Source organism: Cyprinodon tularosa, unplaced genomic scaffold, assembly GCF_016077235.1.
Source record: "Cyprinodon tularosa strain WSP-4 unplaced genomic scaffold, ASM1607723v1 ctg27, whole genome shotgun sequence".
Lineage (NCBI taxonomy): Eukaryota > Metazoa > Chordata > Actinopteri > Cyprinodontiformes > Cyprinodontidae > Cyprinodon > Cyprinodon tularosa.
Genome location: NW_024038974.1, coordinates 1743239 through 1757787, shown reverse-complemented (window position 1 = coordinate 1757787; position 14549 = coordinate 1743239). Strand labels below are relative to the sequence as shown.

The following is a 14549-nucleotide window of genomic DNA, read 5'->3' as shown; positions in this document are numbered from 1 at the left end:
GTGCATTGTCAATTCTAATATCCTTTAACTTAGAAGGCGATTGCATTTCTTTACACATTATAAAACTGTTTACAAAACCGCAAAATGCACAAACATACGAATATGATATAGGTTTGTATAAAACAAACTTAAACGGATGATGCCCCTTGTGATTAATATCAATGGTTCTGAAAAAAAAAACAAAAAAGCCTAATATAAACAGATTATTATCTTTATAGCAAAGTGCATACTTGCAATATTTTTCAGAAACTGATTTCGGTCTAGAAATATTTTGCAAAAATGTATCAGCGAAAGGACTGTGGGGCTGAGATATTTGTAATTATTATGGGGATGGCAGTGCACCTTGTTGCCATCACATTATGAAATTTAGATGAATTAACAGGTTTGGGATGAGTCCATTTGGGGGACAGCTGCTCCAGTGAATCACAGCAAGAAGTCAATTAGTTCTCTCCATCAGCCATATGAAGGCAAATTCCAAGTGCAGTCACTCAGAGCCCAACTGACCGCCTAATCTGACAATATGTAGAACACCTGTTTAGTTTTCGCTCTACTGTATACATTATTTTAATTATTTCAGATTAAACAGAGAAAAACTGCAATACTTCAACAGCGGAAAAGACAAAACACACACAGCAAAATGATGTACTCGACACAGATGTGATATAGTCAGACATTAAACTGCAAAAACTACATTTATTAGAGATGGATGATGGAATAGAAAAGCCTCCTCTTGAAGATTTTCAGCAATATTTAACTGCAAAATTAATAGGAGCATACGCGGATAAATACATTCCCTTTGGAAAGATAAATATATTCCCACCTGCAAGTAGATCAACAATATATCTCAAATAATTTTTAAGTAAAAGTATAACGGTATAGCTTTTAAAACAGCAGAATTCTCCATCTTTCGACTTCGGTGTGAGGACTTTTTGAGGGAGCAAAAATTAACATTCATACATTTTTTTCATATTGATATAAAATAATATATAGTTTTAAAAGTCTAGTTAGCGCTCTATCTAAAATGTATCCTATTGACTAAATAAGGCACAGCAGTGTAATAGAATATGTTTTTTGTTCTTAACTGCACATTAAAGACATAGACACACTTGAAAAAAAAAATCAAAATCACACTCTACAGTAAAAACACAAAAACAAGTCACTCTAAGCTAGGCATTAGCTTATCGAATAGGGAAATTCAGGCTATATTCTACTTTTGTCATGTCATTATTGGGTTAACTCAAACTTATCTACAGAACAAGCAGCCTTGGCTGGCCAAACACAGTGTGGGCAACAGGCCAGACAACTTGGACCTTAAAAAAATTAAAGAAATATCACTTAATTTTGCTGCCAACAAATCCTGCTATATAGGCCACTTTATTTCATTAGAAAAAACATTATGCATCTAATTTTTTGTCATCAAAAATAACCTTTTGCAGCCTATATTGCATCTAGTTACAACAAGCATATAAATGTGAGCTGTTTACCAGGGTGATGGCTATGTTCTCTTTTCCAAAAGTATGGGCCTACAGTCAGGGAGGGTTTGCACTCCATAAAATATTCCCATATTTTAAAGCAGGGCGCATGCGCTGTTGAGACAAGATTATCTTATAACCAATGAGCTTTCCAAACGCCCCGTGAGGTAATCCCAGCAGAGATGACTAAATAAAACAAAATTATACATACCGCAGTCCTGCAGAATAACCCTCCTTAAATGCATCACGTTGCATCGCGCCTGCATCAACCAAATTTAGTCATTCATGATGTTTTTTCTTTTCTTTTTATTTCAACTCTAGTGTCGTTTGCATGCAAATTGACTAATTTTGTGTAATTAAACTGAAATAACAAACAAAAAAGACTTAAGATGTTTATAAAACTGCATTTATCCAACAGTTTTATTCACGCTGAGATTTAATAGGGGCGTAAAAAATTTTCAGGGACTTTCAAAGGTAGGAAGGGGCATGCTTTGCTGTGTTTTACGCCTTTTCTGAAGTAAGGTTTTATTATTCAGTTGGGAGGAAAAAAAGGGCTAAGTACCTCTGCTTCTCTAGGGTGAAATTGAAAACACAGCACGCAGAAAAAGAGAAACACACACATATTATCTACTTCTGTTTTCACTATTTCTTTAAGTAGGACTCAAACACATTTAAGAAATGGTGAAATTATATAATAAAGTCAGAACTTTAACACTAAAGCAACAATTGCTTTACATTTGGCCCCCCCTCTTTATTTTCTTCTTTTTTTTTTATGTTGCACACTGAAAAAAAGCAACATTCGTGACTCTTCTTAACCCATGTCACTTAATCGTTTCATAGCGATATAGTATGGCTGTAAACACACGACGCGTTTATTTAAAAGCAGCGTGTGGAGCCTTCACATTTCAACAAGCCAGTAAAATATGGAGGGAATACAGCAAAACTTAACAGGCTGCTTGTCACTTCCCAAAGTTCACTGAGGGTCGCAATAAATCTGCATGTGTGCAGATGTGAACGTGTGCAAACGTTCTTTTAAAAAAAAAACTCTGCATATTGCATGTGTGTTGGTGCGTGTGTGTGTGTGTGTGTCCGGGAACGCGCAAAGTGTGCGCTGTGAGAGTGTGTGTGAAAGAGAGAGAGTAAAGGGAGGGAGTAAACTGTGAGATGGAGCGAGGAGGGAGACACACACACACAAACAAAAATATAAGCACACACACAGAAGAAAAACGCAGTGAATCTCATTCGTGGATTTCCTTCATGAGAAGTTGAGTTTGCGTTAAAAAGCACAAGTGTTGAGCTGATATGCGAGATGGCATTGAGGGAAAAAAAAAGACAAGGAGGTACCAGGCTCTTTGCAACTACTGAATTAACATATGAGTAACAGGCCTAAACATAGAGCAGCTTTGGTTCGCACTAAATCCCTTTACAACTGTAGATTTACAAACTTCTCCAACATGCATCACACAGGCCTCTTGTAAAGCTGAGATAAGCATGGAGCAAAATACCTTTTTTTCCCCAATCTATAACTCTTTCTCGGTGAAATGTTCTCAAGGGGAATGCGGTGGGACGAGGGCGACAGCAGAATGAAGAACTGACTTGATTTTTTTCCTTTTTCTTTTCTTTTTTTTTCTTTTCTTTTTTTTTATGTTGGGGGTCCAGATCCCTGTAAAATAAAGAATGTGAAAGCTCCTTCCTGGGACAGATTGAGGAGGAGAGATGGAGGAGATGGAGGGGTGTTCAGGGGGGTATAGAGAGAAAAAGGACGTGAAAAGGCTCGGAGTTTAAAAAGCGCCGCTTGAAGCGCACTCAGCGCGTCTCTGAACTTGATCAGATTTTATGTGTCCTGCAGCGAGTCAGTCAGCGGCAACCCTGTGAAACTTGCTCAATGGCACGACATCTTTTTCACCATTGTCCAAACAGATAATTACATTTACGCATATAACCCAAAACCTACTAGCATGCATTTTGTTTTTTATTCATTCGTGGGTTCATATATTTGTTAATTTTTCGTGTTATACTATTTCATAAACTACACCACCTTAAGAAAAATGATAGATAGATAGATAGATAGATAGATAGATAGATAGATAGATAGATAGATAGATAGATAGATAGATAGATAGATAGATAGATAGATAGATAGATAGATAGATAGATAGATAGATAGATAGATAGATAGATAGATAGATAGATAGATAGATAGATAGATAGATAGATACTAAAGTTATTATCATATGTTTTTATAAAGCGTTTTATGAACTTTTATTCTTGTTTTTATGTTTCCTTTAATGCACTATATGTGCATTACATTAAATAAGGACTTTTACATTAACACATGGGGAATCACTGAAGTGTTCCGTTATACCTGCAAAAATAATAACCAAAAGAACCAATCACACGCAACCAGTGAGACGACCTGCCATCTTCAATCTCAAACAGTGCCAATCACCCGAAATCCAGCCAATTAACGCCTCTCTCTGTGATCACGTGTCCGATGGGTAGCTGAGCGCCGATTGGCCACCGTAGCTCTGCCTCCTGAGTTCATTTATGTTCTGGGAGTGAGTGATTGACTTTATCAGTCCAAGGACATCATCAACCTGGTAAGGGGGGGGAGTTTGATCCTCTTTCTCACGGATCGCAGTCAACGGGAGTTTTTTTTTTCCCTCCCAACTCTTTTACATAGGATTTTCCCACATTTTTTTGTTTTATTTTCTTTTTTTGGTTTCTAGGATCTTCTTTTGTAAAATCTCAGCGCAGTGGTCTGTAGCCCACCGCGCCCCGCTCAAACTGGATTTTAATTTGATTTTCTGTTTCCCACCCGACTCCTGAGTTTGATTCGAGCTTCATGACTATGCTTCTAGACAGCGGTCCGCAGTTCGCATCGTTAGGAGTGGGGGGCTTCGGGACGCCACGGCACCACGACATCGGGAACAGGGACCCCGGTCTGGGACTGAATCCCTTCTCTGATTCCTCCCACTCCGCTGCTTTCAAAATAAGCCCCGTAGCGCACGACATCGCTTCCAGCCAGACCTCAGCTTTTACTCCGCAAGCTACTGGATACGCGGCTGCTTTGGGACACTCGCACGGAGGGCAGGTGGGTTCGTATGGCGGAGGAGCGTTCAACTCAACGCGGGACTTTCTCTTCCGAAATCGGGGCGTCGGGGAGTCCCCAGCGCCGAGCGCTCAGCATGGGATCTTTGCAGCCTCAACAGGGAGCCTGCACGGGCCGCCCGGGATCCCCGACAATCCCGGGCATTTGTTGTTCCCTGGACTTCACGACCAGGGAGTGAGCCACTCTTCGCCCACCGGACACGTTGTGAACAGCCAAATGCACCTCGGCTTACGCGGGGACATTTTCGGAAGACCAGACCCGTACCGGCCGGTGGCGAGTCCCCGGACGGACCCGTATGGGGCTCAGCTGCACAACTACAACCACCCGATCAACATGAACATGGGCATGAACGTGCCAACGCACCACGGTCCGGGGGCCTTCTTCAGATACATGCGGCAGCCGATCAAGCAAGAGCTCTCCTGCAAATGGATAGACGAAAACCAGATGAACAGACCCAAAAAGACGTGCGACAGGACGTTCAGCACCATGCACGAGATGGTCACGCATGTGTCCATGGAGCACGTCGGGGGGCCAGAGCAGAGCAACCACGTCTGCTTCTGGGAGGACTGCCCGAGGGAGGGCAAATCTTTTAAGGCCAAGTACAAACTAGTCAACCACATCCGAGTGCACACAGGCGAGAAGCCGTTCCCTTGCCCGTTCCCTGGATGTGGGAAAATATTCGCCCGCTCGGAAAATCTTAAAATCCACAAAAGAACGCACACAGGTAAATTAGAGATTTGGGTTTGTTGTGTGTGTGTGTGTGTGTATGTCTGTGTTTTTTATTTTTTATTTTATGCATAGTATACAAAAGAGTCTCTGGGTATTACTGGGCTTATAAAAATATCTATTTACAGCAGTTATTATAAAGCAGCATGCCATGTTTTGTTTACATTAACATTCCAGATTCAGCAAAGTTTGCATCACTCATACACCCAGTAGCACCCAAACAGTTATTTGAGTTGTTGATAAATAAATAAACTGAAAGCAAGCACAAAAACACACTATTTGCAACTTTGTTGTCCTGCTTATACTCTCCTCAGTGCGCATGCATGCGGAGATGAGATGCTTGGTGTGATTCATTAAGATTCTGTGGCACCAAAGCATCACACAACTAATCAATTTCTAACTGTGTTTATAATTGTTGCTTAGCCGTTGCATGCTGCCCTGTTGATTCATTGTTGACTACAGTTGAGCTGAATGAAGGAGGGGGGTGGGGGGGAGCAGGCCTCTTGAATAAATAAAGCCTGACACAGAAGCAGAGTGTAGTAGTGCAGCTCGTATCGTTTCTAGGCGAATAAATGTAGGTTGCCCTGTTATATAATAGTCTGCAGACCGTTAGAGGGTGTCTGTTTTGTTTTTATCATCATGAGGGTGTTATAGTAGAATGGGGCGATTTTTCTGCTGTTGTTGTTTTGTGCGTTGCATGCGTGGTTGACGGTGTGCTGTGCGTTTGTTTAATCCCGCAGGTGAGAAGCCGTTTAAGTGTGAATTTGACGGCTGCGACAGACGTTTCGCCAACAGCAGCGACAGGAAAAAGCACATGCATGTGCACACGTCAGACAAGCCATACATCTGCAAAGTGTGCGACAAGTCCTACACACACCCCAGTTCTCTCAGGAAACACATGAAGGTAATTAACGTCTTCATTACTCCTTAAACACATTAACACACACATACGCTCTCTCTCTCACACACACACACCGCCTCCATCACTACCACCCCCATTCCCTACTACACAACTTGAGGCACAATTCAGATTGTATAGCTGCGAAAATAGTGTAAACAGACATAATGCCAAGGAGTATCAGTCTGTGTGTGTATTTATGACTTATCTTGTCGAGTATTTGCTTCATGTTTTAATTAATATTTTTTTCATCCTGCATTATATTTACAATAATTGCACACTATGCATGCAATCCGCCATTTTTTTTCTTCCTCTCACTGATGTTTTTTTTTTTTGTATTTGTGTTATGCTGCAGGTACATGAGTCTCAAGGTTCTGAATCCTCCCCTGCAGCGAGCTCCGGATACGAGTCGTCCACACCGCCGGTGCTGGTCTCAGCCAGCACCGAGGATCCGACAAAAACACCGCCGTCAGCCGTGCAAAACACGCCCGGCCACAGCGAAGGACTGCCGCCCAACTTTAACGAGTGGTATGTTTAAAAGCATAAGGAAGTTGGAGCCTCTCCCTGCAGTTTGGACCAGGAGGATGAACGAGGAGTGACTCAAAATAAAAACAGTTTTCTCTCTCATACACGCCCTTGCACACACACACACACACACACACACACACTCATACAAATATAAACAAATGGGACTTGAACAACAACATTGAGATGAGAGCAAAAGCCAGCACCAAGCAGGCCAGACGTCTGTTCTCAGGATCAAAAAAAAAAAAAGACTTTACTTCTCAGTTTTAAAACAATTCATCCACGACAAAATAATCTTTCTGATTATATTTTATTTTTTTTTTATTTTTTATTTTTTTTCTTTTCAATCTTTTAGTTTACAGATTTCAGAAAGCTTGTTTTATTTTTTTCATTTTATGTATTTTCTCAAATTTTTATTTAAGTAAAAAAAAAAGTAATTGAAAAAAAAAAAGATTATTTCACGTTGTTTTATATGACGGTGACGTCGCCTCCTTCGATTGATTGTTGAAAACTTCAAAAACAGTCTTAAGAAACGTGCCAAAGTCTTTTGTCATGAACTTGAACGCAGATTTAAGAAGAAAAAAAATGAAAATCCTAAATAAATACTATACTCGTGAATGTATTTTTTTCCTTGTTTGATGGGGTCGCATCTGTTGTCAACGTTCGTTTTTCAGGTGGAGACATGTGGTATTAGGTTTACGATTGTTACCGTTGAATATAACGTTGCCTTTTGTTTATACAGTTGTAAATACATATCCATGATGCCATATTTATCGATTTGTAATTTAATTATGGGTATAAGTTCTGAAACTTAAATGATATTTATGGAAATGTTTTTTCTAACAAGATCTGTACAGTTTTTGATCATAACCAGCTTAACATTGAACAAATGATAAACTCTTCTCTAAGCTCCAACATCGCGATTGTATCCTTCTGTTTTCATTTTTTTTTAACCAATAGGCCTACATGTGTCTTATTTGGACCGAATAGAAAAAAAATCATCTATATGAATATTATGGATTTGTCTATATATATTGCAGATATTTCAGCCACTTTTATTTTCCTTATGAGACCATTGACATGTATAAAAAAAAAACATTGTCTAGAACTGAGTTTGAATGAGCTGAAAAGGCTTCAAAGCGGTTCTGTTTATATTTTTCGGTTCAGTTTAAACTTTTTTGTGGATTTTACTTTTATAGGATCAGAAATAGATGTCAAATATTAGAGGAGTAAACAAGATTAAAAAAAAGAATGAACACATCAGCTTATTGCACTCCTATATATACAGGTCTTAGACGAGTTGTGCGCAGTACATGATTATCCAAATCGAATATTTTTCAGTATTCATTTCAATTTCAAGGGTTCAAAAACCCGAAAATATACGCCAGTGTGGCAACCTTTATAGTTCCAGCAAATGTCTTTGTGCAAAGTAGCCTCTGTTTTAATGTCCGGCAACAATGGAACTGTCTTGATACAGTATCAAAAATAAAAAAAAGTTATGTTTTTTTTTTTGTCTGTCAGCTTGCATTGTTTTAAATGTAACTCTCTGTGAAGCTAAATCGTGTTATTTGATGTGGTGTTGCATATAGAGCCGTTTTGATTACACATTTCTGCTTGTTTTCCGTGTGAATAACTTGTCAAGATGACTTTTTTTTTCTTTTTGTTGTGTTTAACAAAAAAAAAAAAAAAACAGTGGAAGGGAATTTGGAGAGAGAACACGTTCAGAGGCGGGGGAAAAAAAGAGTTACAGCATTGCATTGTAACCTATTCTCAAGAATTAAATATTATGCATACACAAAGTATATTGTACTCTTATGAGAACAATTTTCAGACCACCAGCACTACTTAAAAAAAAATAAAATGTAAAAAAGTGAAAACGGTACCTCTTGACAATGATATATGAAATAACTTTATTTAAATAATTTAAGGAGTATATGTTTTATATGCTATTTTCTATACCTTAATTTAAAAAAAGAAGTACATTTTCTTATTCCCGCCACCTTTCTGCCCCGTTTCCAGAGGTCAGAGAATAATATCTGATGTATAAAAACACAGCTAGAATGGGATGTTGTAACACTTTCTGGGAGGGGGGGGGGAATGGGTCACACTCCGAGTTATTCCTGAATAGCAAAACTGTTTCACTGATGAACTGTGTCACTGTGCCACATCGAGGCAAACCATGTTACAACAGGCAGGCCTATATGCGCTTAGAGCCTATCTAGAGTCAGACCTTTCCTTGTACTTTTTAGGCTACTGTATTTTTGGTTGGTTTGTTCTGCCAACTATTTATGAAGAAATGTGAACGGAAATTCTGATTGAAATTAAAAACAAACACTATGAAAAAGCGTCTCTCGGGCTGCCACCTTGATTATTTTTACCTATGATCATTTATTATCATCAATATTATTATTATTAGCGTCATGTTGTTTGTGCATGCTGCATGCCATAGCCTTCAGCAGACACTGTTTGCCATGGTTTTTGCATCAGACTTGTGGGAGTCACTTGAACTTGACACTGATTAGGCGCCATCTTAGTATCTTGATTGTGTTTGAGAGAGACGGAGCGCGTGCGCGCGCGCGCGGCTTGTGTGTGGGAATAATTGGAAAGCAAGCTGGAGACGCATCTCTTTGGAGATTTGCAGTGACTTGTGCAAAATGTATTAGAAGATAAGTTTCTTTAGTGTTTTTTTCTTTTTCTTTTCCTGACTGGCAGATCTTTATGGATAAAAACAATAATAAAGGCAGCCTCTAGGAAGTTTTACTTTTTTTATTTTTTATTTAAGTTTAAGCCACTTATAATCTAGAGATGGCATACCAAAAGCTAAAGTAGGATTTTAGGATGTATTATTTAGGTATATATGATTTGAAAATACTACAACTCCTAATTTTGTTTATTGAAATATGTCACATTGGTATAATTTGGGGATGGAACCAGTAGTAAGCGGCAGATATTACAAACTGATGCTTTATGAAAAAAAATCGCAAAAGTATTAATAGAATATCATAATCAATAAATGCTCATATCCATTAATGCAAGTCTTTTCCCTTTCTTAAAAGTAGGCATAGAATTTGGATGCATGTATGACAGTATGTTAAGTGAGTGTCTAGTGAATTTAAAGAGGTGAGCATTATCCAAACTATAATGGATACATTGAGAAAAAAATGCATAAAAATACTAACTAAAAATCTGTGCCTGTGTTTTTCTCTAATAATGATATTTTATAAGTAAGGAAGAATTCAGACATGCACCGTCAGAGTTTTAAAAGGGTTAACCAGATAAGGTAACAAGTTTGTGAGACTTATGAGCCTGAGCTTTAAATGAAAAAAAGGACTAATGGTTCATAACTTAAAAGAACTGTTTACATGCTAATATGCTGCTGCCGCCTATATATTTTGCATATATATATATATATATATATATAAGCATCGCCCCTATGAGCCCCCCTTGGAGGCGCCCCTGATAATAACGCTGTGTAATGATTTTGAAATGCAGAAGAAGGAAAGTGGAGGACATGGTGTAAGTATGGAGTTGAATGGGGAGCATTCCTAAAAGTGGCAATACCATTAACACCACAACATAACAAACAAGCATCAGTGGGTAAAGTAGCCCTAATAACCTCAATTCAAAGTGATTTTTAAAAAATAAAAAAAAATAGTTTTTGCATATCTAATAATGTGGCACATCAAAGGTGTCAATCTGCTCCTCTACTATCTGATAAGACCCAAGAAAACGACAACTGCATTCGGTGTAGATCCCGCTTTACTTTAAAAAGCTCTAACCGTGACCAGATTCACATGATCTTAGTCGCTCTGACGCAAACTCTGTTTTTAATTCTCTGCTACCCACCCCACCACCACCGCTACCCAGCCCCCCTTCCCGCCTTGACTCCTTCCCTCCCTCCTTTCTCAGCTTGTCTAGTCGCACATTTCAAGTTCCTCCTCTCAGAAAACGTGACGTGAAATAACAGAGACCGGGTTCTCTCCCTGAGAGGAGGCACATGGAAGCCGCACCTTCTTACTCATGCAGCTCTGGTGACATGTTTAACCGACAATAAGGGGTTCGGTAAAAAGGAATATGGATTTTTTTTTAAACTATCTGATGATTAAAACTTAAGATTTTTAATTTCTCATATAGTGGTTTTTGTATTTTAAAACTACTAAATATGGATTTAGGTCAAAGGGTGTAGCCTTGTTACACCAGTAGAGTAGGGTACAGTCAAGTATATAGAATATCTTTTTACATATATATATATAAATACATGAAAGGCTCCTTTTAGAGAGAATTTCAATGCATTAGAAAACTTTGTTAAATATAGATAATATCCAACTGCAGCGGCACGAATACGTTAATTAATTAAATTGGACTAGTTGGCTGCTGTGCCTGAACTGGTAGCGCGCAGTTGCATGTAATCTGCCTCACTCCCTCTCTTCTGTTTGTGGCAGAGAAGCTGCAGGGAGCGCAGTGAAGGAGGGAGGGCTTTGTTTTCTTCACTAAGAAAAAAAAATAGAGCCATGGTGCGGTCCCGCACGCGCCTTCCGCTCAAGTTTAATATGGGATTGATTGGACAGCCCGACCCCTTTACCTTCCCCGTGTCTCCTCAGCCGCAGAGTATTTGCTGGCTAAGCGGGGAGAGCGCGCTCTAAGAGGATAAAGTCACACAAGCAAGTCTCCAGCCCTTTGTCACGCAATAGAGGCTGGGATCCCAATAATAAACTTACCTGCTAATTTGGTACGTGTTGATGAATTACTAACTATTAGTATGCAGTGCAGTTTAACAAAGACCACAACTCTGGATCTAAGTTCATTCAGCGCGCAAAACAGTTACAGCTTCTTATAAGTCTGCTAGATATGAGGCGTTTGGATCTAAATAGGACTTTAGTTGTTCAGTGTGTTGGTCAGAGTTTGAATTTGCTCTATATGGCTCTTTATATTAATTTAACTCTCTTGTTTTTGTTATTAATATTATTTCAGTAGTTTTTTATTTGTTACAGGGGACAGCGCACGTTTACACGTTGGCCGCACTGTTCTCAGATCCTCTGCAAGGTGTTTAGGTTTCTCCCCATCACTGCGCAAACAGCCTTTAAAGCTACAGTGTGTAATTTTCAGCGACATCTAACGTCCAGACTGCAGACCGCAGCAACATGAACATCTCCCCCCCACCGCTTCTCCCCCCCAACAGTACGGCGAGCGTTACGGGACAAAATGTCTTCCACGACGTCGGAATCACCTACCTTCTCAAGTGATGAGGTTTGTTTACATAGATAATTTTACAGATAGTATTTCATTAGTCTGTGTAGGGTATAGATTTCATGTAGACTTTAGATAATAAATATACCCGTTATTTTTTCTACGTCGTTGTGACGTTTTGGTGAGCTGCTTGCATGGTGATATAAACAGACGAAGGAATTGTAGTCATTAGTTTAACAGCGAGATTGTGTTCGCTAGAAGAATATATATTCCCCGTTTACAGAGTCCAAGTCTTGTTTGTGGCACGGGGGTTACAAGGCGAGGAAGAGGGAGAGGAAGAGGGCGAGGGCGTGCAGCTAGGGCCAGGCGAGAGAGGGGTGCCAGCGGGGTGACTAGAGCAGAGGAGGAAAGGCTTGAAGATCTCCAAAGGAGCCGGAGAGAAGTAACCGAGGTATATATCCAGAAAATTATTTTACAGAAAATTACTGAATCATTACCTGTGAAACGTCAGGGACGTTGCTGAATAAGTATACTGGAGAGTAACAGCATCATCACGCAGCATGTTATTGTTTTAGACAGGTCTGAGCATCCTGTACTCCAAAAACTGCAGTGATATTAGACAATTGTGTGTGTAGGATTAATTACCTGTCCAAGAGAAAACTGGCAACTTGAGCGTCACTTTGAAAACCTTTTTCCTCCATCAGTGACTTCCATCGTGTAAATGCCGTGCCAATGTTGATCCGTGTTTTTTGCCGTTTCTTCTAACGCTTGCGTTTATTCTCGTCGTGTTTCCGCTTCTTAGATGACGGGGGTTCGGTGTCCGCCGCTTTTCGTTGTGATACAGAGTAGGCATGATCCTCCATTCGTCTGATGTTTGGCCACACAGTGCCAAACAGTTTGCAAAGTCACTCACGCCTGCCGCCTTGTTCACCTTTCTTGTTACTGAGGCGCAGTATACCTGCTTCTTCTTCTTCTTTGGTTTCAGGCAGACTAAACGCTTCTCAGGCATAATACTGCCATCTACTGTTCAGTACCGTCTCAGTTAATCTCTCTCAACTTGCCGTAGTTATTTTCGAGCGTAATGGGAGATCTCGCAATCGCTAGTTTGTTGCCTCTGCGCTTGCCGTAGCGCAAAGATGTCTGCCCCCATGGCTGCGAGACCCGCTCCTATGTAATTATAAATAACGAATTCTAAGGCAACGCAAATATTATGGTTAAAAGGCTGAGCTCGTAGGTGATGATAAATAACATAGTTATGTATAATATATTAAATTTCTGACTTTATATCCCTGTAATTATTACACACTGTAGCTTTAACTAAACTGAAGCAGTCGTCTAAATCTATATATGTTAGACTTCCATAAAGAGTAACTATAAGTAAAGTTTCATCTATATCTTCCTATCAGAAACCTGTGTATATTTGGCGCTAAACTGGAGAGTCGGATTAAAATCAATTTGCTACATTATGGTGCAAAAAATAATTACATACAGACAAATAATTACATTAACTGGGTTAAATGATTCAACATGGGGCTTCAATTTACTAAGTAAAGGCTGCTGCAAAGTCTACTACCCACGTTGATTGTGGTGTATTTTAATTAGAGCTAATTTGTACTATGCAATTGGATTTAAAATGACTAACTGACTTGATTTTTATACTTGGACCAGATCTGACCAACCTCTTTGGATGTTATCCGAAACAGACCTGTGCATTTTTAACACAGCAAAATGTTAACATTTATCTCAGTTTTCATGTAACATATTTTGCATAAAAAGTTATATATTTGTTAATTATCAATGTGTATTTTGCCTGCAGCAGGGTGCTGAAAATGCATTCTATCCACAGCGTGCCTTTCAATGTTAATTCGTTTCTGTGATGCAAAGTGAAATGCTTTGTTCCATTGTTCTTTGATTGCTTCACATAACGAGGAATAAACATTAGGACCTAGACCACAAATCATGATACCACCGCCGATGACAACCATGAGTTAGTTATTCATATAGAGTTCAGGCAAAGCGGCCAGTAAGATAGGAATGTTGTTTTATTTGCTGCTTCAAATAACTAATAAAAAGCGTATTTAATTGCTTCATTGTTATCCTCCAACAAAATACACCAAGCGCCCTCTTCTCCCATATAACGCACTGGAAGACAATCTATTAGTCCGATGTCCGACTGGAGACATCGGTAATTCCCCCCAACATCTGGGGTGGTGTCAGAAACTTGATGAATTCCTTATCAGAGTGCGCGCATGCAGGAATCAACGCTAATAGATCCCTGGAGTGCGCGCTCTGGCAAACGCCCATTCAGCAAAGCAGATGTTCGGCAATTGTGCCTTCTGATAGATTTATTCCCGGCACTTTTTAGCGGGTGGTGAAGGCGTGAATGAGCATTTGTGACCACACACCCTGCCCATACATGTATGTTCTCTGCGCTGCGCATCAGCTGAAGGCACAATGATACTGAGGTTAAACATCATTTAAGCAATTTAAACGTTAGTCTAAATTAAAAACCCACCTCACGGAATATTTGGCAATTATGCTTTCTGCAAGGTCATCTTTTTGAAGCCACGTTTGTTTCCGTGAAAAGGGGTGATTCAGCACTTCTGGTAAACTTTTCACCTGAGAGCGC

General features: G+C 39.5%; 1 protein-coding gene and 1 long non-coding RNA gene across 4 annotated transcripts in view; one reads left to right on the top strand and one right to left on the bottom strand.

Moving 5' to 3' along the window:
* Positions 1 to 14549, bottom strand: part of LOC119786281 — a 139655-nt gene that overhangs the window by 41532 nt on the left and 83574 nt on the right. The window lies entirely within an intron of this gene.
* Positions 4032 to 8826, top strand: zic3 (zic family member 3 heterotaxy 1 (odd-paired homolog, Drosophila)). Its single transcript, XM_038289525.1, has 3 exons — positions 4032 to 5308; positions 6051 to 6214; positions 6564 to 8826. Exons 1-3 carry the CDS (start codon positions 4318 to 4320, stop codon positions 6744 to 6746), a joined length of 1338 nt encoding a protein of 445 aa, XP_038145453.1. The 5' UTR covers positions 4032 to 4317; the 3' UTR covers positions 6747 to 8826.